We start from the raw sequence: 22988 nt of genomic DNA, 5'->3' as shown, positions 1-22988 counted from the left end.
GCGGCCGCCGCCGCTGCTCGGGCCGGGCGGGCGGGCGGCCCTTCGCCGCGTGCCGGGCCGGGCCGGGCTGTGGCGGGCCGGCTGCCCCGAGCTGCCCGGGGCGGGGCCGTGCCCGCCGCATGCCCGCCATGAGCAGCGGGCAGAGCCCCGGGCAGGCCGCGGAGGGGGCCCCCGCCGCCGCCCCCGCGGTCTCGGCGGTGCCCAGGGTGCTGTCTGCACTCTTCTACGGGACGTGCTCCTTCCTCATCGTGCTGGTCAACAAGGCCCTGCTCAGCGCATACAGGTGAGCGCCCCGCGGGTCGGCACTGCCCTGCGGGGAAGGTCGGGGCTGAGCGGCTCTCGGGGGCGGCTGCCAGCTGAGAGCCTGCTGCTGGTGCTGGCAGGCACGCTGCCGACCTGGAAGCACCTCTCTTTTATAAGGTAGACAAAGATAAAAAGCAGAGCCCGAGAAGGTCTCCGAATTGTAAAAGTGCCTCTGAAGTGGTCAGGAGGTAGCCCCTTGCAGAATTAGAGACCTGCAGCTGCCAGCTGTGCACCATTCATGTTCTTCACTTAGTTTGCTTCGTTTTTGCTTTCTTTTAGTTCACAGTGGGCTAAGAACAGACACAGAACTGAACACACACAAAAAATAAATCTAGCAGTTACTTTCTAACATGTAAGAGCCGTATATTGCGTCTCCCAGAAATGATCTATGAGGCAATTTATGGTTTTGTTTCCTAGTGGTTTTCATCCCACAGTCTGCAGCTCCCTGTAAATCCCAGGTGTACATCTGGCACGTCCACGAAAGATAATCAAAGACAGCATGGCCATCACTAAACCTGAGTTTTGTACTACGAGCTTACAGCATTGCTGGGAACTTCTAGGGCTCTGCAAGACCAACAAGATTTGGAGAAATCTGTATAGTACATGTGAATGAAGTCTTCACACTTATGTGTTGCAGCTATAAGTACAAACTAAAATACAGTTTAGATGTCACACGATTATCAAGTCCTGTTTTTTCTGCTCTTTTTTTTTTTTTTTTTTTTCTTTTCCTGGTGCTGCTAATACCTGTTTCCTGGAACCTCTTTCGCTGCTGGCAGTTCTTGTCCTTTATTTGTGTTATGACTCCAGTGTCCCCAAGAACTTCCTGCTGTGCTTCAGGGTGTTTCTTTCTTCTGTTAATGCCGTGTTCCTGTCCCAGTGGTGCTCACTGGAGAAATGCAGTGCACCAAGCAGCTCTTGGTGGCCTCTGTGTTAAATCACTGCAATCTCAAGGAATTTGTGATAAGGGAAAATTACAGAGCTTATTGAGAAGGTACGCCCCATGTTGGGCATTTGTTTGTACAGGTGTGCACAGAGAATGAAACAGATTTTATTTCAGATTCCCTAGATGCAGATTTGTGCGTGACCATCCCTGACAATGCAGTCCAGCAAAATGCTGCATGGCTCCTTGGAGGAAGCAACTGTTTGTTAGGTTTGGGGAGCTCCTTGGCACCTGAGGATTCCGGTCAGAGAGGCTCCAAACACATTGCTGGTTATAACATAAAGCAGACAACCATACTAAATAAATTATTTGCTTGAATTTCATTATGCATACAAAAAATTAGCTGTTGCTACTGCATCTTTTTTTTTTTCTATTCTTTTTTTTGGAAGTAGGTTTAGGGGGAAAAATGGAGACTCTCAAATTCTTGGGATGTCCTAAAGTTTCTGCTTTCTTACTGGTCAAGAATCTGTGCTTTGAGCAGGAGCCAACTGAAAGGGTACGGTAGGAATTTAGCCATTTTAGCAGACAATAGATGTTTCTACAACATTTACGTAGGATTTTTTTTTTTTATCAAGTACATATTGTTGGTGTGTTTGGACTGTGGAGATAAGCTTTCAGGTTAGGGCAAGTACAAGAGGTTCAGCTTACTGCACAGTGCATGTGAGGCCACTCAAAAACTTATGCTTTGTTAGAGTTCTCCAAGTATGTAATCTTCACTCAAAATACACCAGAACTAATTAGCTCTTTAGGACTGATCAGCAATGCCTATGAGGTATCATTTGTACGTGGCTTGTGTTTTGCTGCACAAATAGGATATTAAGACTCCAGTAAGTGTTGCAGGTCCTGAGCTCTTCTGAAAGACTGGTCAGTAATCCACATGTACTAAATTTAAACACCTCTTTTACTGTTGTTGGATTTGGCTTTATTGGTGGTGTGGTGTTTTTTTTTTTTTTTTGGTTTTGGTTTTTGGTTTTGGTTTTGTTTTGGTTTTGCTTTCCTCAGTATTAAATGTCTGTTTGTGCTTTTCAGATTCCCATCACCAATATTTCTTGGAATTGGACAGGTATGTTCACATATAAAACATTCTATATGTACTTATTATTTTGTAAGTTCAACTGTTGTTAACATAGAGATATATTTTAGGGGGGAAATCTCTCTTACAGTGCACTGCTTCTTTTGTTAGATGCACTGTAAGAGTACTTTGTTTTAGTGAGATGGAGGAAGTTTCAGTCCAAGTCAAAAACATTGGCTAGGAAGAGTCACATAAAGAACTGGAAATGACGTTTATTTTCTCTCATAGAACTCAGCAGTTAAGAGATACAGCCTCCCAAACTGTCAAGATTGCTACCAATGGCCTAGATGCTTTTAGAGTCCTGAAGCATTTGTGGAATATGTGTAGAAACACTGCCTCCCTCATCTGTAGACAAACAGTGTTTCCTCATAAATTTCTTCCACTTTCTCCATCAGTTTTCTGGTAGGACTACCATACGCTTTTGGTTCTTAGGTACCTTATTAGCTCGTGGGCAATTTGTAGTGCCTCAGCAGAAATACTTGCTGTTGTAGTTAGGCATCGTAGTAAAACCAAAGTTCAAGTATTCGTGTACATGGCCCATAAAGAGGAAGTGTGTGACCCTGCAAAGGGGTGGCTTGGAAAGATGGAGATTTATCTCAAACATTGTTTAGGCACATACATTTAAAAGAGAGGATTTATTTTCTGCCAAGGTTACAAGCTAAGAATTAGTGAGGAAGAGGGGAAAACAGGTCTGACATCTCTGCTGCGTAGTGCTGAAGTGAGTAAAAGGTCTTGTAAAATTTGCTATATGAGAAGGGGGAGAAAAATGGGGTTTGGTACTTGCAGACTGCTAAAACAACTGCAAGTCTTTGGAAAGCTCATGTTTCCGTGGAAGGCAAAGAATGGAAATAATTCATATTAAGGGCAATGGTGTGGGCAATGGGGCAATGTCCTTTCTTTGCAGAACCTAAGACTCAAGGCCGTTCCTTTGTTTTATTTACCAGTTCTTCCAAGATTTCCCTAAATGCTTTGAAAAGAGCATGTAAGATGATATAATACTTCAGTCACTAAAACATAATTCCACCCTGTCCTTGTAGGTAGCCAATTATTTTATTTTTATTTATTTTTTATTATATTTTTGTATATAACATTTAGTCTAACATTTTTTCCTCCCTGTGGCCAGCATTAAAGGCTTATGAATGCTCAAATACTCTCCTTCATTCTCAACATACCTTTATTACTTTTTGTTCACTTTGTCAATAGACTGATCAATGCATGCCCCCCCCCCAAAAAAAAAAAAAAAAAAAAGAAAACCTGTAGGAGTTATTCATCAGACTAAACAGCACTCTGTGTGAAAATAGCATGATAATGCTGGGATCATCTTCTTAATTTTCTTGGCTCTTTAATATGCACGTTTTTTTTCACAAGGTACAACTTTTTTTTGAGCCATAAAACTAATATGTATTGTACTTTAAATAAATAACAAGCAAAATCAATGAGAATAAAAAGTTACTCCTGTTTATTCACTACATGCTGTGCTGTTGAAAGATGTACATAATACATAACATCTCTCTATTGCTCTGCAGTTACCTTAAAGGAGTTATAGCCAGGTGAGGATCAGCCTCTTATCCCAAGCACAAGAGGAAATGGCCATAAGTTGTGCCAGAGGGGTTTAAGGTGGTTATTGGGAAAGGTTTCTTCAGTGAAAATGTTGTGAGGCATTGGAACAGGCTGCCCAGGGAAGTGGTAGAGTCACTGTCCTCAGAGGTCTTCAAGAAACGTGTAGATGTGGTGCTTAGGGACATGGTTAACTGGTGGACTTGGCAGAGCTAGGTTAAAGGTTGGACTCGGTGATCTTGGAGTCTCTTCCAGCCTGAATGATTCTATGATTTTGTCAAATGCATAGATTTTGTCTTTAAAGCAGTTCTTCCATCACGCATTATGGTTTTGTTCTTACATGACTTCTTATTTATTTTTTTTCTCTTTGTTTAGATGGCAGCCACTATACTTATCTTGTATATATCTAAATTAAATAAGATTATCCACTTTCCTGACTTTGACAAAAGTATACCTGTGAAGGTAAGCATTACCTAGCGTGTGATAGTAGTAAGAAAATGTTACCTTCTGTAATGGCTGTCTTTCTGCAGGACCTGAAAACTGTTTTCAAGTAGGAGACAAGACAGGAAAGAAGAACAGAAAACAATTTTATATTTTTAAATCAAATGTGATTTTCTGTATCTTTGTTTCATTCAATGTTGGATTAGATGATTTCCATTTCATTGCAGTATTCTTGCCTTCTGTCTGAAGAGAAATGTACTGTAATTTGATATGCAATACATGGGAAAGGATGTTGTACTTCATACAGCTGGATAAACTTTGCCAGGTTCCTGAAGTACTTTGTTGGATGTATACAGCTCCCTGCAGGATCAGTGAGAGATCTATGTCTATAAGAGCAAATTTTGATCTAGTACACAACATGAAGAGAGAAGTGCTGCTTGGAAATTTGAATGGGGCATGTAATATAGCAAGAGAAAAAGAATATATCAGAGACCAAAAACCCAAACAACAGTTCTCTCCAAATATAAGATTTCAGCTTAACAGAAGGTGTCAAAATAATACTCATCAAAAACAATGTAGGTAGGTGCTAGCTGCATGATGCAGCCCTTAAGTGTGTGTGGTCCAAAGAGGCAGGATAGAGAGAATATGAAGGAGTATCTTATATTATCTCAGATTGGGAGCTAGGATCTGAAATGACTACAGAAATGATCCTTCTAGATTTTTTACAACCATGTGCAAGATTGCTAGAGCTTTTTTTTTTTTTTTCTTCTTTTTCTTTTTTTTTTTTTTAGTGCATAGGTCTGCATATTTATGTCTTGTTGCAGAATATTGGTCAGCATTTGCTCAGAGAGAGAATTAGTTCCCAGGCCTGCTGCAGAGCTCAGCTATCCTAGCTTCCTAGGTTTTCAAGCCAGCATCTCCATTGCAGAATCTTGTTTTGCTACAGGGTGCAGTTTACTACAATGCTGTGTGTTCTTAATGCATGTTGAAATTATTGGTGTTTCTGCACTTAGAAATCTTGAAGGAATATCTGTGCTGTTGATTATAAGATGGATGATCCTTTTTTTTTTTCTTTTCTTAATATGAATGAAGAAGGTTTCCCAGTGAGTAGCTCTGAATTCCACTTATCAAAAACTTTTTGAGACCTTGAGAAATTTATTTCCTCTGCATCCTCTATCAGTCCCACTACTGTCCCCATAACCTTTACAGTAATGTCAGTACAAGGGCACTAAAAAAGTACAGCATCCTTTTCACTTTGTCCTAATAATATCTATCCTTTGGAAGATTTTCCTGGATATGCTGGGAGTGGTAAACACTGCAGCATCCAAGACTTACACTTTGCTTTTAGTGCTGGATATGAGAAGTCACAGTGAGTGAGCTAGACCTGTCTTGTTGATTTTTTTACTTTTTAAAACACCGTTTGACTGACCTCTTAGTCTTTGACAGCTTTTGCTTTCACTAAGACACTAAGATCATTGTGGCTTTTGAATCCTGAATGGTCTCAGTGATTTCAGCTAGAGTTTTAAAGTAACAAAGTGCTTACTTTTGCAGTAAAACTTCAGAGTTCTTGAAAAGCTTGTTAAAGTAAATATTTCACTGATCTTTGATGCTATGAAGTTGATTGCAATTTTTCCTTCACAACCGATGACTTCAGAGGAAAGAAAATGTAATGTCAGCTGCTTTCATCCTATACAGAGACAGATTTCTACATAAAAGCCTGCTGAAGAGGTAGTATATAACAAAATTTTTGCGAGTTCATGTTGACAGGGGGAATATTTATTATGTTACTGATACTCCTTTAACTTTGAACTCTCAACTTTAGATAACTACGGCTAACTTCGACTGTACTTTACTCCTCTTTGAGGTAAAGAAGGGCCGAATTTTCAACATAGGTAAAATGCAGCCCATTCTTGTATGTTTTCCTAGCACACACAGCTTTGAGAAGACGTACCCTGTGACAAACACAGTGTCTCCCAGCACATGTGTATAGGCACACCAACACCAGCTATTGCACACCTGCGGACCGGGGATGTGTTTTGTCTTTCTGGCATTTCAGCTCCACTTGACTGATAGCAAACGGGACTAGGCATGCACACTACCTTTGTCCCCACTGATTACTTTGGCTGCTTTTAATCTTCTGCAATTTTTCTGCAGTGGGCAAATGACAGCTTTGAACTGCAGCTGACTATTGCGTAGAGATCCGTGACTTCTTGTATGTTTTCTCAAGGCCCTGAAATTCTATTATTGTTTCTCTGTATTGAGTTATGGCCCATATATTTTTGTGAGAGTCAGTCTCATTATGCTAGAAGCCAGGAATGGTAGAGCTTGATTTACACCTAAATATTTATCTTTCACTTCTAGTGTCTCACATAGCGTAATTCATTAGGTAGATCTAAAATAATGTATCTTCCAGAGATACTAATTTATGCGGGGTACCTAGAGAAACATGAAATATTTATAGCTTCTTTTTTATTTTTTTATTCCACTTGCTCTCTTGCTTATTTTGTTACAGCTATTAATATTACTTCTATATGTAAAATCCAAACATTAGGTATTAATCTGAGAGTGACAGTAATTAAAATAAAATTGATTAAAAGTGACTCTAAATGGAGTCTGAGTCTCGTTAGAGATAAATTGCTACTGTTCCAGTGAAGTCAGTGAAGCAGTGCAGGACTCAAATGGTCACATGAAGAAGAACTGTAGATCAGTTTGCAGCAGTTACATTTTTTTCCCCTTAATACCAAACCACCTTCTTTATTGCTAAAACTTGCTAAACCACATCTAATATTACAGTTCTCAAATTTTATCAAAGTTTCTCAACAGTGCTTCAAAACATAATAATCTGAGTTGTGCTTTTAATTTTATCACAGTTGTTTCCTCTGCCTCTGATTTATGTTGGAAACCACATAAGTGGATTATCAAGTACCAGCAAACTCAGGTATAGTAAATAGAAGTTATAATACACTGGCTTTTACCCTTTATTTTGTGGGGGTTAAAAGCACTGAAGAAAAGCGTTGCATAGGGACTTTAATGCAAATGATGTCTGTCTGTCTAAATACCAGATACTACTATCGTGTCTTATAGCACTACAGTAACTTACCCAAGCATTTGACCTGTTTACAAGTTGTATGCTTCTTTTAAATTCTTGTAATGCTTCTTTTCTTTCTTGCTTAGAAAAAATAAATCACAATACTCCTCTGTGACAATGAAAGTGCTTTTATATTATTTTCAGGGTCCTTTCCCCTCATAACTCCAGTGTCATTTTTCCTGGGTGATCTATCGACAGGGCTTGAAAGCTCTAAGACTTCTTTGAAGGAAGAGGGATGTGGGGAAGATTTGTATCATGATGTTGTTGCAGGTTATTTAGGACATACCACAAGATGGAAAAAATACTGTGGAGTGGAGTGGTAGTGGTGGTGTTCCCCTGCTAAGCACAAAGAGCTGGCTGTGGTTTGGGTTGGAAGGGACCTTAACGACCACCCAGTTCCACCCCCCTGCCACGGGTTCCCACCTCCCACCAGACCAGGCTGCCCAAAGCCCCAGCCTGGCCTTGAACACCTCCAGGGATGGGGCAACCACAGCTTCTCTGGGCAGCCTGTGCCAGGGCCTCACCACCCTCTTAGTGAAGAATTTCTTCTGAATCTCTATCTAAATCTTTTAGTTTAGTGTCCTATCACTACCTTCCCTGATAAAGAGTCCCTCCCCAGCTTTCCTGTAGGCTCCCTGATCCATGAGAGGTACTGCCATGCTAGTGCTATAGAAGCATAAACTATGTAGAGGAAATGCAGTAGGAGACTGAACGACAGAGTTTTCTGTGGAAGAGGAGTGCAGAATCATAATGGCTGTTGCGGAATTTGAGATCACTGCAATGCCATTGCAGCTGTTTCTTGTATGTTATCACAGGCTACTGAGGATTTGACAGTAAGTTAAAACAAAACTGAGAATTTTGTAGATTTTAAGCATATCATAACTCTGAGATGCTGGGAGAGAGAATACATAGCTTTTTGTCTAAAGAATTAGTTTTCTTCCACTAGCAACATTGGGCACCTGATTCTGCAACATTTTTTTGTGCACAGGCTGAAATTGTTCCTCAGAAGTGTCTGTTCAGGCAAACATAATGCCTTTGGCTGCACTGTTCCTAGGAGTGTTTAAGCTGGTGTGAATACAGAAGTAGTTTCAATTCTGTGGAAGTTAGGTTTGTGGGTTGTTCTTCCCCTAACCATAATTTTTAATTTTAAAAACCTGCAACCTGCAGGTGATCCTATGCATAATCTCTAAAGGTCTCTTTGAAAGCGTCCAAAGTAAGTGTTAGGATTTGTAGTGTTTATTAATGCAGTTGCCAGTGCTTATCTTAAAAAGAGGATTAATTGGTCCAGATGGCCATGCTGTCAGACTCCTGAAGTGTCATATGTAAATGTTTTCTCAAATTAGTCAGAAAGGTTTCCAACTGTATCACTTCATGCAGACCAACAATATGTTGTTCCAAAGTAGTAATTTGTTTGATAGTTTGTTTGATAGGATCCACCTTTCATGATTCTTGTACACTCTGTTTTCTTCTTATGGATTTATTTTACTTTTTTTTGAAAGTACAGCTTGTTTACCAAGCTTGTTCACTTTGTATTTTATCTTTGTTATGTGTTTCAGAGACAGCTTTATTTCTTGTCTTTTATATTTACAATAGAAATGATTGTTACTTACCCTGCCTCTGATTTCTGTAGAAAGATTTATTTCACAGGGACTACGTTAAGCAGGAAATAGCCCTTATGTTCCATTTCACTGGTGTGGAGGGACTTTTTAGAAGGTAGCCAGTTGCAAGCTATTTTACAAACTGGCAAACCTTGTTATTTTCAATGATTTGGTTATCTAATCTGCCTCTAGTGTCAGACTGACATTTTTATGTATGGTAAGTGGTTGGGAATTTGTTTTGCTTGCCTATTGCTGGGGTAGTTGTTTCATCCTCTGGTTTTTAAAACTACATAACAATTAGAACATAAAAATGCTGTTAATTTGAAGCTGTGCTTGTTTTTTTATTAATTTATTATTTAATTATATTAGTTTATTATTTATTTATTTATTTATTTTGACAGTTTGCCGATGTTTACAGTGCTCAGGAAGTTTACCATTCCACTTACATTACTGCTGGAAATCATCATACTTGGGTGATTTTATTTTATTTTTTTTCATTTTAAGATACCTTTATTTGAGATCATATCAAACAGATTACTTGTGACATCTCATCAGGGTACTGAACAAGTGATTTTTACTGTCAGACAGAGAGAAACAAAGAAAGTGGTTTTATGTAGCTTTTATCTGAAGACATAGATACACCGTAGTGAATATGAGAGAAAAAGTGTGCACTTTTCACAACTCATTCTCTTGACTGTTGCACAGGAATCAAGTAAGTGATCCGTGACTCAGATGCTTTTTTTAGCGAAGACAAATCCTTATGTCTCAAAACAGTGATGATAGTATGGTACTTCGCTTATGCAGAATAGCTTGATGAGTCAAATCTTAAAACATGCCAGTTTAGTGAAGCAAAATATGTGCTGTTAGGTCAGCAAACTCTATAATTACAAGTTATCTTAAATGAGAAATTAAGAACTTTCTGCTATTGCAGCTTGGGATCGCTAGTTTCGAGTGTACTGCCTTGGAAGAATAGGAATATAAATCTGTAATAATTTTTCTTACCTCTAAAGTTTTACCCAGAAGGCTTGTGTTTGGATGAAACTAGGTTAAAAGGGGAAAAACAGCTTGCTGAAGCAGTATCCAAGCAACATGAGAGTGATGGTTGGGGAAAAGCTTTTCAAAAAGCCCCCAGTTAGATAGTCATCTCCTTTTGGTTGAAGTATCGCCTTTTGGTGATCAAAATCAGTTTGAGTCATATTTGGGGGAACACCTAGATTCTTTTCTAATTACATATTCTCACAGGAAAAGCAGCAGAAGTTTCTATCTTCTGTTGGCCTGAGGTTGCAGGATTTCTCTGGGAGCATTATGCTTTTTTTTTTTCTTTTTTTTTTATGTATCTTTTCTCAGAGGCCTGCTCAGAGCTGGGGACTGGCCTAAGAGACATGGGAAGGTCTGTAAGATGCATTGCAGCATGTGTCTTACAAAAATATTTGAGACATTTCTAAATAAAGGAATGTTCCTATAAGAAGTAAGGTAGCTTTATGGTATGCTTTGCCCTACTCTGTGTCAGCACTGATGTAGGCACACTGAAGAATATCATAAGCTTCTGTGCTTTCCACTCCAGATGAAAATCTTTTTTGATTTCAAAAATAACCCAGATAATCTGCTCTATAGCATTTTCCCCATGAAAGGTGAGATGACAAATTGCACAAGAGATGTGTAGTGATTTTTATTTTTTAAATGACTTGAAGACACTGAGATATGTCCCATATGAACTCCAGTACAGGATAGGTTACAGTGTACTCTAGTACTGATACTTTAAACCCTTAATCTTTACTATAAAAAATATCTAGTAGCAGAGTACTCATGATGCTTTTACAATCTCTGTTCTCAGTGCCAAAATCTGACAGTTTGGGCCATAACTTCCCATCGTCAACCACGTTGCATCTGTAAGGTTTTCGGGACTGTGCCCTCCTGTTAAATATTTTGTGATTACTAATTGCTTTGGAACATTTCAGTCAGAGAGACATTTAATCTCCTCTTCAACTAATGAAAACGTGAACTGTCTAATTTTGTCTACAGGAAACGGTACCCGCTGAGCATTTTCATCAGTGTGTTTGCCATCGTTCTTGGGGCTTTCATAGCAGCTGGGTAAGGTTTTCATTTGTGAAATGTGCTTTCGTTTTGTTTCATAACATAACAGAAGTCATGTTATGAGAGGAGGGACAACAGGAGGAGTTTCTTCCTTGTTAAGTGCCAAATGACCCTAAGTCGATCCACTTACTCTGAATGAAATTGACTTGGATAATCTCTCTACTGACATCATTGGGAGGTGCAGGAGTACAAAGGGAAAGCTTGAACTCCATCTGGAAGTATTTGGGTGCTTCTTTTTCCACTCCTAGCTTTTCTGTGTTTGCAGAAACATAGCAGGTTAAACTGTGTAAGAAGCACTGCCTTCCTTGCATAATATCATTGTATTTTAATAGTTTCAGAAAAATATATTTGTTCTGGGTAGAAAGAATGTTCTTTTGGTTGTCAAATTTTGTTTTGAGTTAGACAATGTCTACTTTTTATCACTTTGAGCAAGTTCAAATATGAGATATGTTCCCAAATTACTTATCTGTTAGTCTCCTGTGTTTTCTTGTTCAAAAATTCATTTACTTAAATGGAAATGTAATCTTTGTTGTTGTTTTTTTTTTTTTTAAATTTTGGCTTTACTGTGTACAAAGGTAAATAATTTCCATGTGGTGTGACTTGGATAGAGCCATGTCCTATTAAATAAATTTCACTATATCCGTGAGGTAACTAGTCAAAACAGAAAGGATGACAATATGTCTGGTCTGACTATAAAAAACGAATAGATTTTATTCCATAGCTACATTTTTGTGTTAAAAGAAGTAGATAAATACACTCAGAAATAATTGAACAGGTTGTCATGTTTGAGACAGACGGAATTTTTCACAAAATGAAAGCTGAACTTTTCCTTCTACTTCCATACTGAGTTCTGGGAACTCTCTGATGACTCATTTGTGATCGTCCTGTGACTGGAGAAATAGAAAGTACCTTGACATGCAAAGGAGATTTAAAGCAAAGCCTGTGACTTGAATGATTTCTCAGGATTTACATTTCTTCATTTATGGTAGTTCTCTGGTTAAGCAAGGTAGTATTACACAGCATAATATTTGTTTATTTACAATATAATATATCTTTTCCAGGTCTGATCTGTCTTTTAATCTAGAGGGCTACACCTTTGTATTACTAAATGATATCTTCACAGCTGCAAATGGAGTTTACACGAAGCAGAAAATGGATCCAAAGGTAACTGAAGGGTGATTAGGTTGAATTTAACATTTTGACAATAAGGTTAATTAGTATATGACTTTATGAACATTCTGTATGCACTAATAAATAGTTTTATTGCTTTCATATTTCAGTTGATAGGTGAATATACACATCATTAATACAGAACAGCCTGGGAAAAAACTCATAATGAGTGTCTGAGAACAGGCCTAAATAAGCAGCAAGTTTTATTTTCTCTCAGGTCTTTTAGGCAAACTTTGTGGTGACTTTATAATGTTGCTTTTGTTTAAAAAAAAAAATCCAAGACAAAAGCAAACTATGTACCAGTAAGCTTGATTTATATCTAAGGATATAATCATTTGACTAGAAACACACTTTTAAGTGACATTTATGTAAAATAAACCTGTGGGGAGGAACAGAGACCTGTCTAGTTTAAGTCAACAGCCATCACAACTGATATCTTTGTAGGCTATCCAAAAGCAAGTCTAAACTCAGCACCAGTATGCCAAAGCATTAAGTGATACCTTGATAGATTATATGCTATATAAACGCTGAGCAGGGTACTCTAAGTTTGGTGACATGAAAACATACCAAGTCATAGCAAAAAGCAGTTTTGGAGATGTTGAATTCAGGTTTTGTCACTGACTTTTATGGGTCATTCTGTACAGAGGAAATATGTGTCTTTTAATAATCTCAGAAGTTGCACTGAACACAGACCCTGCATTTTTCTTTGAGAGCAGCACTTACTGGCCTCAAAGGTTTCTGCAAAATACAGTGTTTCATTTTGAAGCAACACCTAAACTGCAGAGATTTGCTGAGTAGTATAACTGAATCTGGAAGAAGGGAAGGCTGCTTTTTCATTACCCTGATCCTCTTCTGCCTTTCTGTCAAGCAAATTAACCTACAGGATGTATGGCACCCCTCAAGCTGCTTGAAGTTACAGCAGTTACCAGTGACTGCAGGTGCTACATCTAGGAGTCAGGCTTAATTTTCACTGTTACACTGGCCCTGAGGAGCCACCTTACCCTGTGCATTCGGGGTGAATATGCACTAGCTGAATGCAGTCTAATACAAAGCATCTCTGGACTGATGCCTCGGGAAGTTTATGGCTAGCTACTGCTGTACAGACACTTTTCCAGGTATAGCAGAACAGTAGTATTTTTCTGAGTATTCAGTGACTGAAATGGAAGCACATCGTAGTCCTAAACACTGAAACCAATGATCACAAACTTGTGTTTTAAATTGTAGTACATTACCTTCTAGCTGCTCATTTACAGTAGCGTCGGAAGAATTGCCAGAGCAGTGTTTATTTTTTTTGCTCTCAGTTGTCTTGTATTTTGAAACACCATGTTTCATTTTTCACAGGAGTTGGGAAAATATGGTGTCCTTTTCTATAATGCTTGTTTTATGGTGGTTCCAACGGTTATTATTAGCTTTTCTACTGGAGACTTCCAGCAGGTAAGCAGCAATATTCCATATATCAAATTGATAACAGTATTTTATTGTGTTTTTGTTTGTTTGTTTGTTTGGTGTGTTCTTTTTTTTTTTTTTTTTTGAGGTTATGAATTTTTATTTGTTTATTTATTTATTTATTGAGAAGTAATCCTACCTCCATGTTAGTGGCTAGCATTTGGAACTATGTGACTTGGACTTACCCTTTACAGATAAGAAAATGCAATTATTCACTCTAAGGAGAATCTGAAGCTGAAGTATAGCTCTTATACTTTTACCATTTCAAAGTAATACAGGACAGGGTCCCACAGCTAGAGCAAGTGGTTGAGAATCCAGCTGTATCATGTGGTTTGCCATGTTCTCTGAAAAGAGGCTGCAAATACGAACACCAGATGATTTCCAGTTTTTCTCTCATTCAGAAGAGAATCTTATTTAGTCTCAGTCTGGTTTAGTAACCTGCATGCTACAGTCTCATTGGACTATAGCATAACTCTCCACAGGTAATTATAGGACAGTAATACTGTATGCAGTATGTCCTGGCAAGTAGTGTAGCAGACCAGAAGATTTGTGTTCTTTTTCTGGCATCCTCACAGTTTTGCTGAGTCACTTTTTTCTTACCTGTAAAAAGAGTCTGAAGATTTGTATTTCCTTTTGGAATTCCTTGAGATTTGCCCCTGAAGATTGCTACAGAGCTTGTGGGTATCATAAATCGTTCCAGCATCCTTTTATTGCAAAGTTGTTGTGCCCTGAGCACTCATGATTTTGTCTTTGTGTTCTTATAAGTCTTCTTTCACTGGAAAAATTGTCATTCCCTGAAAAAATGATGTGATTTATAGCTATTCTATGTGAAATGCCTTCTTGTCATCTTAGTCAGTTGTCTCTGAAGTTAAATATATCAAACTGTTTCAAAAGTTACATAAACCTTTTGTAATTATATTATAAATCTGTTTTGTGATTTTTCACATTTTCATGTTAACTACATTTTATATCTGTTTACAGTTATATAGCACACAATTCTCTCTATCTCTCTTTTTTCTTTGTTTAAATAGGCAACGCATTTCCAGCACTGGACAAATTTTTTATTTGTCTTCCAATTTCTTCTTTCCTGCTTGTTGGGGTAAGGACAAAGGGCAATCAAGTAAGACATTTTAATGGCAGTGTTGTGCAGTGTTTATTGCTCCTCAATAAAGTTGAGGAACACTTCATGATTCAGTGTTTCAAATTGCAAATCTCCATTGTAAAACTTATGAATAAGTTATGTTAAAATTCAAAGAAAATGCATTTCTCCCCCAGGTTTCTTTCTTGCTTTTAAAAGATTTCTAATACTGTAAATAACCATTTCAGTACTACCTGTGTTGTTGTCCTCACAAGTACTGTGGTCAACAAGATAACATTTAGGTTTTTAGTTTCTGTACTCAGTATCCCTCTGCTAGCCATCTATTCTGATTATCTGACTAAATCTATGCAGTTAATAGAATGTAAACACTTTAGTATAGGAACTGTTTCAGTACATTTGTTCTTTAAAGTATCTGGAAGAGTATGGGGCACTCAGAAGTAAGAAACAATGCTTTTTTTCTCTTGGAATTGCAGAATAGAAAAGTAAGAATAGAATAGGAAGAATAGGAAGAATAGAAAAGTAAGTTGGGTCCTATTCTACTCCTTCACATAGCACCATCCAAAGGGTCAAAATACTTTTACATATTGACATTTAAGAAGCACAGAGAATGGAAGTGACTTTGCTAGAGCTCAAGCAGCATAAAGAAAAACTTAATTTTTTTAATTATATTTTGAGTAATTTGTATATGCACCTAGTTGACTTAAAGTACAGATCCACAAGTTTTTTGGGGGAGATAGAACAAGTTGGGATGAAGATCTCAGCAGAATACTAGTCCTTGAAAAATGTTGAACATTTCAAAGTATTGCTAAGATTCTGAGCTCCCTGGAAGGAACTTAAAACATTTTTTTCTTTTATTTTCTGTAGGTTTCTTTTGATGTATTCTACTGTCCTATGCAGTCATTACAATTCTGCACTTACGACAACAGTAGTTGGTGCCATCAAGGTGAGTAAAGGATTAGAAGAGAATGCTGAAATAGAGCGTTGCATCAACACTGATCCTGATTATGCTTCGAGCTGTGTTACTTCCTGCAACAGAGCTGGAAACTCAAAGCGAGGACTAACACTGAGACGCTGCTTGTGTCATAGCTGTATTTTTACATTTTGGAGATCCACACTAGAAAGTCACCTTGTCTTCTTCCATTGAAAGAATGTATAGATATACTCTAGAAAGCAATATGAGTATTGCTTTGGTTTAATTTTTCCTATAAGAGAAACTTGAATCAGTTGTAGTTAAAAGATGTAAAAGATGTGCATTTAATCACATTTCATCAGGCACCGTCACCTGCTAGTGTGTTTTTTTCAAATTGCTGTGGGTTTGTCAGGGTAGCCCTAAGCAAATCCATTGCAAACTGATACAGACTAATCTATGTTCATTTGGGGTTGAACTTATTTTAATTGCTCCTGATAAAAGGGCGCTCATAGATGAAGCTCATAGATGAAAAATAATGGCTAAGCCATAGTAACAACTGTAGTACGGAGTTTATTGTGTTATGTTAAGTGCTTCATCCTCTGTGTGGGAACTTGTATTCTGGCTGAACGGACTACTTCATTTTGATTTATATAACTTCTGGTCAATTTGATTAACATTAAAATGAGCTTGTCTTAAAAACTGAGCTTGGTGTCCTCATAGTCTATTTTCTCTAACCAAGATTAAATTGAAACCAGTGCAACTTCCTTTGTGTTGATGAGACCACAGTGTCTGATTTGGGAAGACTGCACAAACACCAGTAGTTTTGTAGGTCAGTTTGGAAAGGAGCATAAAGCTTAACCCAGAAGAGTTTTAGTAAAAGATGAAGTTCGTGTGGTTGTGGGCCAAATAATTACCAATATCCAAACTAGCTGAGGCACAGGGATAACAGTCATCAGGGTGCTCTCTTGAGTGGGTGACTAAGGAAAACACTAATTCCAGCATAGCAAAATCCGCAAAAAGAAGATGGTAGTTCTCTTTCTACACATATTTGTTCATTTGTTATTTTGCTTTTGGAACGCTGGTAAGAATAATCTAGTAGTTTTTCCTTCAGGTCCTGAAGGCTTTCTTTCAAATTTTATATATCAGCTTTGAACCATTAAGGTAGAGCAATGCTATGTCTATTTTCTGAAGTATAATTAACTAACTTTGAAATGCCTTGGTTTGCTTTAAAGTTGAGAAGCACTTCATGATTCAGTAGTCCCCAGTAGAAATCTGTAGAAATGATGTAATTGTTCAGGTTAGCTGCTAAAACATTTGAAACCAGCAAAGCACTGGTAAAATGATCACACAGTTCTACAGCTTTCCTTCTTTCTGTAGAGGGCAATTTCAGATTCCCAAAACTTCATGGGGCTGGTACTGTACTCTAGCTTTAAACTGTGCCTGACTTGAATTTGAGCCAAGTGCTTTCAATGAGCTTTTAGTTGGCAAAGTAAGGAGGTAACCCTTTTACAGCAATAATAAAAAGCTTTTATTATAACTTTAAAGCATACTTTTTTAAGCTTGAGAATCTGAAACCTGCTATTAAGAAGTGGGATTTGAAATGAGCCTTCCAAAGATTAAAAGGAAGTACAATTTCAGAAAGTAGCCTTAGCTCCATTTTGCCTAATGTCAGATAACTAATTTTCATACTCTGTCTCTTCAGAAAGTCACTCTCAATGCCTTGCCTCACATTTAGAAGATACATTAGTTTTATTTTCTGTTAAATTATCCATAATGATGACATCCAGGGAAACTAATTTAAGCACTAATTTTAGAGTGGCCAGCAACAGAGCATAGCTACATATATTTCTTTAGTAAAGTAAATTATTTTGTGTTCTTGGAGATGTCCATTGATTTCAACAAATTCATAGCTTTTGTTTTCTTTTCAGAATATATCCATCGCTTACATCGGAATGTTGATTGGTGGAGATTACATATTCTCTATGTTGAACTTTATAGGCCTAAATATTTGGTGAGTAGAACTTGAATAGCCATTGTTTGTTAAAGCTGAAGATTTCTCAGTGAGATACAGTTTTATGTTTTGTTTGGTTTGGCCCACTTGGGTGATGCAGTTTGGAAACAACCTGCCTGAGGAAGCAATGCCTCAGGATGTGAAATTCATTACAATTAGTTATGTTTTTTCATATTTGTTTGCAGATACTGAATCTTATCATGGTAGGATCTTAACTATAGAAACATGCCTGAAGATTTACTTTTTTTTTTTAACTATCCTTTTTTATGAGTAGTTTTTAACCTGATCAGTTCTGTGCTGTGAGGCTTCCAAGGGAAAAAAAAAAAAAAAAAGTGGTGTGGGAAACAAGAACACTGACTGAATGAGTTGTGTTCATTGAACATGAGTTACGATTCAGAGTTGTGATGGTTTGTGTTTTGATGAACTCTTGCACCTGCTTCTATGAATGTGTTGAAGCAGATGATAACTGATCTTTGTAGTCTCAGGGCTAGTTTCTGACATGGCTTACATAGTTCTCAGGCACTCCTAATTTATGGTAGCTGGCATTCCTTAATCATTCAGAAGGACAAGTAAATACCTATAAAGTGACCGTGTGTGCATACTTTATCAAGAATCTCTGACACCTGTGTTCATTCTCTTTTCTTTAGTATGGCAGGAGGACTGAGATACTCATTTTTAACTTTAAGAGGAAACAGCAAGTCTACGCACTCTGGGGATGAAGAGAATTCACTTCTCGAGTCAAAGTGTTAGTCAAAATACCTGCTTTGAAAAAGATTGCAGACTTAAACAAGTATGTGCTGGAACATATTTGGAATGAGGAAAAAAAAAATCTACCTCAGTTACCACACATCTGCACACATCCCATTGGTTCAGAAATATTTTTGCACACCATATTTTTTACACATGGACAAGTTTAATTTTTTAGCTTATTAAAAAAAAATAATAATGTGATAATTTATAAGAACAAATGCCATACATGAGTAAATCTCAAGTTATGAAGTTTTTAATTCACCTGGACTTTGGTGCTACTTGTACCCAACAAAATCTGTTAGTTCTGCCTCAGTTTCTGTCTTCTCTTTGAGGAAAAACTCCCTGCAAGGATCACAAGGCTTGATTCACCATTGCGTTGTGCATATAATCTTTGAAATCAGTGAAGAGACAAAAGATGCTTGTGGCTCAGAATGATTTCACCTATGCACTTGTTCTTGTATAAGTGACTGTAGAACATATGGATCAAAGAAGAGACGTGCCCCGAGATTGTTCTTTGTGTATGTGTTGACTGAAGAACTCAGGATATGGCCTAGTGTGTTTGGTATGCACTGTGTAGACATTCTCTCTCAGTCTTTTCCTCATTCTCAGTAACATCACAGCATTCTGCTGCTGTTGTCACTGTTGTTACAAGTGAATCGTCATAACTTCGCTGCAGCATTGAGGAAAGAAGAAAACTTGGAGAGGCTCTTTTAATAATTAAAGAGATTTTTTTTTTTGACAGAGCCAGTACCAAGCAGGTAATTTAGAGAGATAACAAAGGTAACTCTATGTTTGTGTAGGTACAGTCATCATTTTATATCACAGTCCTCTTCTCCAATGTTTTGTCTGTAATTACTAATTAATGCTGCACAGAAGTGATGTTACAAACTACAAGTGGGAAAACTGGTTGATATATGGAAATCTAACTGTTGTGTTTCAATGGGAAGAAAGAATCTGCGTCTTACATATGCAGTGAAAGTTTTTTTGGTACTAATTTATGCTCAAAATTCAGAGCAGGTGATCATGGCAAACCTGAGGGTTTGCTATATCCAGCAAGGTGAGTCCAGTGGTTCAAAAAAAAGTCTGGACTCTGATGGTTTCTGTTATTACTTAGGACAATAAAAGCATTGCTCTGTATTCTCACTTCCTTCTCTGAAAATACAGAAGATACTGTTTACTTGCAATTCTGAGGTTGTAGTGTTTAGCCTTTGAAGCTAACCTTAGAAGCACTGCAGCACTGGAAGACAGCAGAGCAATTAATCTTGTTCAAATTTTCAATTCCATACAAACATGAGCCAAGATTTTTTTTTTAATACTCAAACCAAAAGAACTTTTTGGAAGACTTTGACATGGAACCAGGATGATGTCATGACTTGTACCCTAGTTTGAATTAAAATACAGCAAATCCTGAAAGGCATTATGTGATGTGTTACACTTGAATGACCAGACTGGATTAAATCTAACAAACCAGAAGCTTCAGGGACTGCCTCCACTGCCCACTACCTGCATGGATTCAAATGGTAAGAGGAAGAGTGACTGCTGATATTAGAAGTGTTTATTAGTAATTAGCAAACACAGTCAAAGTGGAAACAGAAATCTGGGCTATAAAGTTTCTCACGGCAGGCTATGAGATTGACTGGGGCTTTGGGTAGTCTGATCTAGTGAAAAATGTCCCTGCCCATGGAATGGGATGATCTTTAAAGGACCCTTCCAACTCAAACTTTTCTGTGATTCTGTGAGATGTGACTTATATTGTCTACCTGTTGAGGAGCTGTGCAAGGGATGGGTTACTACATATATTTAAGAGAGATCTTCTGTTTTAAAGGATTTCCTATGTGACTTAAAAAGCCTTCACTATTTTGACTATAATACTAATGAATACATAATGGCACCTACTAAATAAGTTTCCACAAAGGAATAGCTGTGTACATTTCATTGATTAATATTTTGCTGTACATTTATAAACAGATACAGAATGTAGTTTCAATTAGTTTTTCATTTCTGTGTAAATGGACAATTGTAATGATTTCAAGTACACATGTAGGACATAAATATTTGCTTTCTATAGGATCAACTTCTGGACTATAGTTGAAGAGTTTTTCAGAAGTTCATTCCATACTGTAGTGGAAATAGTTTTATTTAATTTTTTATCTGTATCTTGATTTTGAATTCCTTCAGGCTTGAACTTACCTAACATACAGACCTGGCTCTCAGTCTTTTTGACAGTATTATTCAAATGGTTAAAAAGATTAGGAATAATCAAAATTAGGTATTATGTAGAAGAGTGTGCAAGTAATTGCATCCTTTCACAGATCAATTCAGCTTCAGTCACTTACTATTTTTCTTCTGTATCTGCACAGATAATATTGTTCCAGTAAATGTACTGGTTGAAACTCTGGGAATATGAATTGAACCAGACACAGTTTTTCATGTTACAATTTAGCCAATTACTGAAATGGCTATTCAGAACCTCCAGCTAAGCAATTTAATCTCTCAGTTAATAAAGCAGTAATTTAAAACTGATTTCTCATACGATACATCTGTAGGTAATCCTGCTCTTTTCTACAGATTTCATGTTAGCTTAATGTAATATTGCAACGGTTGTAAAACTATCACTTCTTCGCTGTGTGAAACTTCAGTTTCTTTCTTTTGGAACAATTGAAAAATGGTTACAGAAAACTTAAGTCTACAGAACACACATTTAAGCACTAGTAGGTGACCTAGTTTTAAGAAATAATTGAGTGACTTCTGAAAGTCACATTCCCTTAAAAAAGTGCCTTATGGTCACATAATGCTAGCTACAAAGCTTGATTTTCAGAAGTCACTTCCATACTTCTAAAATTTAAGTTTTACAGGTGACAACGTGTGTCTACAAGGAACTTAAGTATGGTAACAGAAGAAGATTAAAAAACTTCTGAAAGCAAATTTAAATTAAGCAGTAACTGGATTGGAAAGGAACTTTAGACTGTACATTAACCTGTTCACTCTTGGTTTTATAGGATTGCTTAGCAGCAGACTAACTGTAATGGAGTGAAATGAAGAGAGAGAAAGTACAGTGGCTGTCACAAGAAGCTTTCTAGCCATGCACTGTGTAACGTCCTTGCAGTGATTCCTGTGAAAAGATAAAAGGAATACCTCGGGGGAAAAAAAATAGACTGGGCTGGATGAACAATTCCTTGAATTCAAAAGGACTGTTTTGTTGTTGTTGTTGTTGTTGTTGTTGTTGTTTTTCTTCTTGGATCTCAGCCTGGTTTACAGGTATTAGGCCCAGCACAACATGTGTTTCAGGCTTGTAACCAGTCTCTGGAAAAGCAGTAAAATTGCAAGGGAGCGTGGGCAGAGCTGGAAGTGCAAAAGTGAAGACCTATAGCTGTGGACTTTGTGATTCTGTAGTCAAAAATGGTGTTTTGTTTTGTTTTATTTTAAATTTATTTAAAGGAGGTATTCAGCACCATTGTTGCATATGAAAAGGCATAGCACAGCTTGTTCAGATTTAAAGTTTTCCTTGAGTAGTGAATGACTCTTCGGGGAATTTGTGATTGTATGTAAATATTTAGGAGAAATTTAGTATTCAGACCATTTTTAAGACCATTTTTAAGGCCTTACCTGTGGAGTAAAATGAGGTGTTAAGATATAGAAAACAGTATGAATTTTTAAGGGAGATTAAACATCAAGAAACTGGCTTGTTGTTAAGATAGTAATGTTTTTTATATCATTTTGTTACAGTTAATGTTACATTCCTTGTGATTCAGACATCATCTCTTCAATTCATCTGTGTACTTTGGTTTTCTGACCAAAGGTGTCAGTAATGTGACACTTGATATACATTGCTGCTCTTCATTTGAAGATTTCTGGGTGTCAGAGATTCACATTAAATTTTAAAGATGCTTCATCTTAAATGTGAAAGAATATCATTGAAGTATATACACAATTTTTATTTTGCCTTATTGTAAGTGCATGTATAACCATCAGTGTTTCTCTTCTCCAGTTTAAGTTGGTCTTTGAAGAATGCATATTTCAAACTGCCACTGAAAAGAAGAGTAAATGTTTCTGTGCATTTCCTGAGATTTTCCATGTTAACATTAAAACAAACAAACAATCAAACAAACAACAACAACAAAAAAATTTGTGTGAATTTAATTAATTGTATTTTAATATTACTTTGTATTTTCAGCTTTCCAAAAATTTCATGTTGCATTAAGGTACTGTTCTTGACACTGCTTTTTAGCCTTATGTTTTTGATCCATGTCCTCAGCTTTAACACTAGTTCCAATGTATTTTGGTCAGAAAGCTGGAAGTCCTGTTGCCTTGTTAATATCTTACTGTAGTAGTTTGTGCCATAATTTCACCATCTGTAAAATGGGTATTAATCTCTTACCAGAAAGCTTTTTTGAAGGTTATATAATATTGCTCCTTCTATTAAATAGGAAGAATTAAATGTCTTTATTACCCATTTATTATTTTGTCTTCAAATCAAGAGATAAATGTATTTTTCTGGCCTAAGCACAA

The 22988-nt window shown here is 37.2% G+C and overlaps 1 protein-coding gene across 1 annotated transcript; it reads left to right on the top strand.

The window, feature by feature from the left end:
- Positions 1-120: 120 nt before the first annotated feature.
- On the top strand, positions 121-22851 carry SLC35D2 (solute carrier family 35 member D2). Its single transcript, XM_084305032.1, is given in 14 exon segments — positions 121-283; positions 2273-2306; positions 4248-4334; positions 7184-7251; positions 9401-9472; positions 11022-11090; positions 12155-12257; positions 13605-13697; positions 14741-14808; positions 15673-15751; positions 17647-17729; positions 18377-18464; positions 18466-19999; positions 21479-22851. Coding segments are annotated over 13 exon segments (1080 nt in total). The 5' UTR covers positions 121-128; the 3' UTR covers positions 18547-19999; positions 21479-22851.
- The last annotated feature ends 137 nt before the right edge of the window (positions 22852-22988 follow it).

This window comes from Netta rufina (assembly GCF_964035555.1).
Source record: "Netta rufina genome assembly, chromosome: Z".
Taxonomy (NCBI): Eukaryota; Metazoa; Chordata; class Aves; order Anseriformes; family Anatidae; genus Netta; species Netta rufina.
This window is presented reverse-complemented; position numbering and strand designations above follow the sequence as displayed.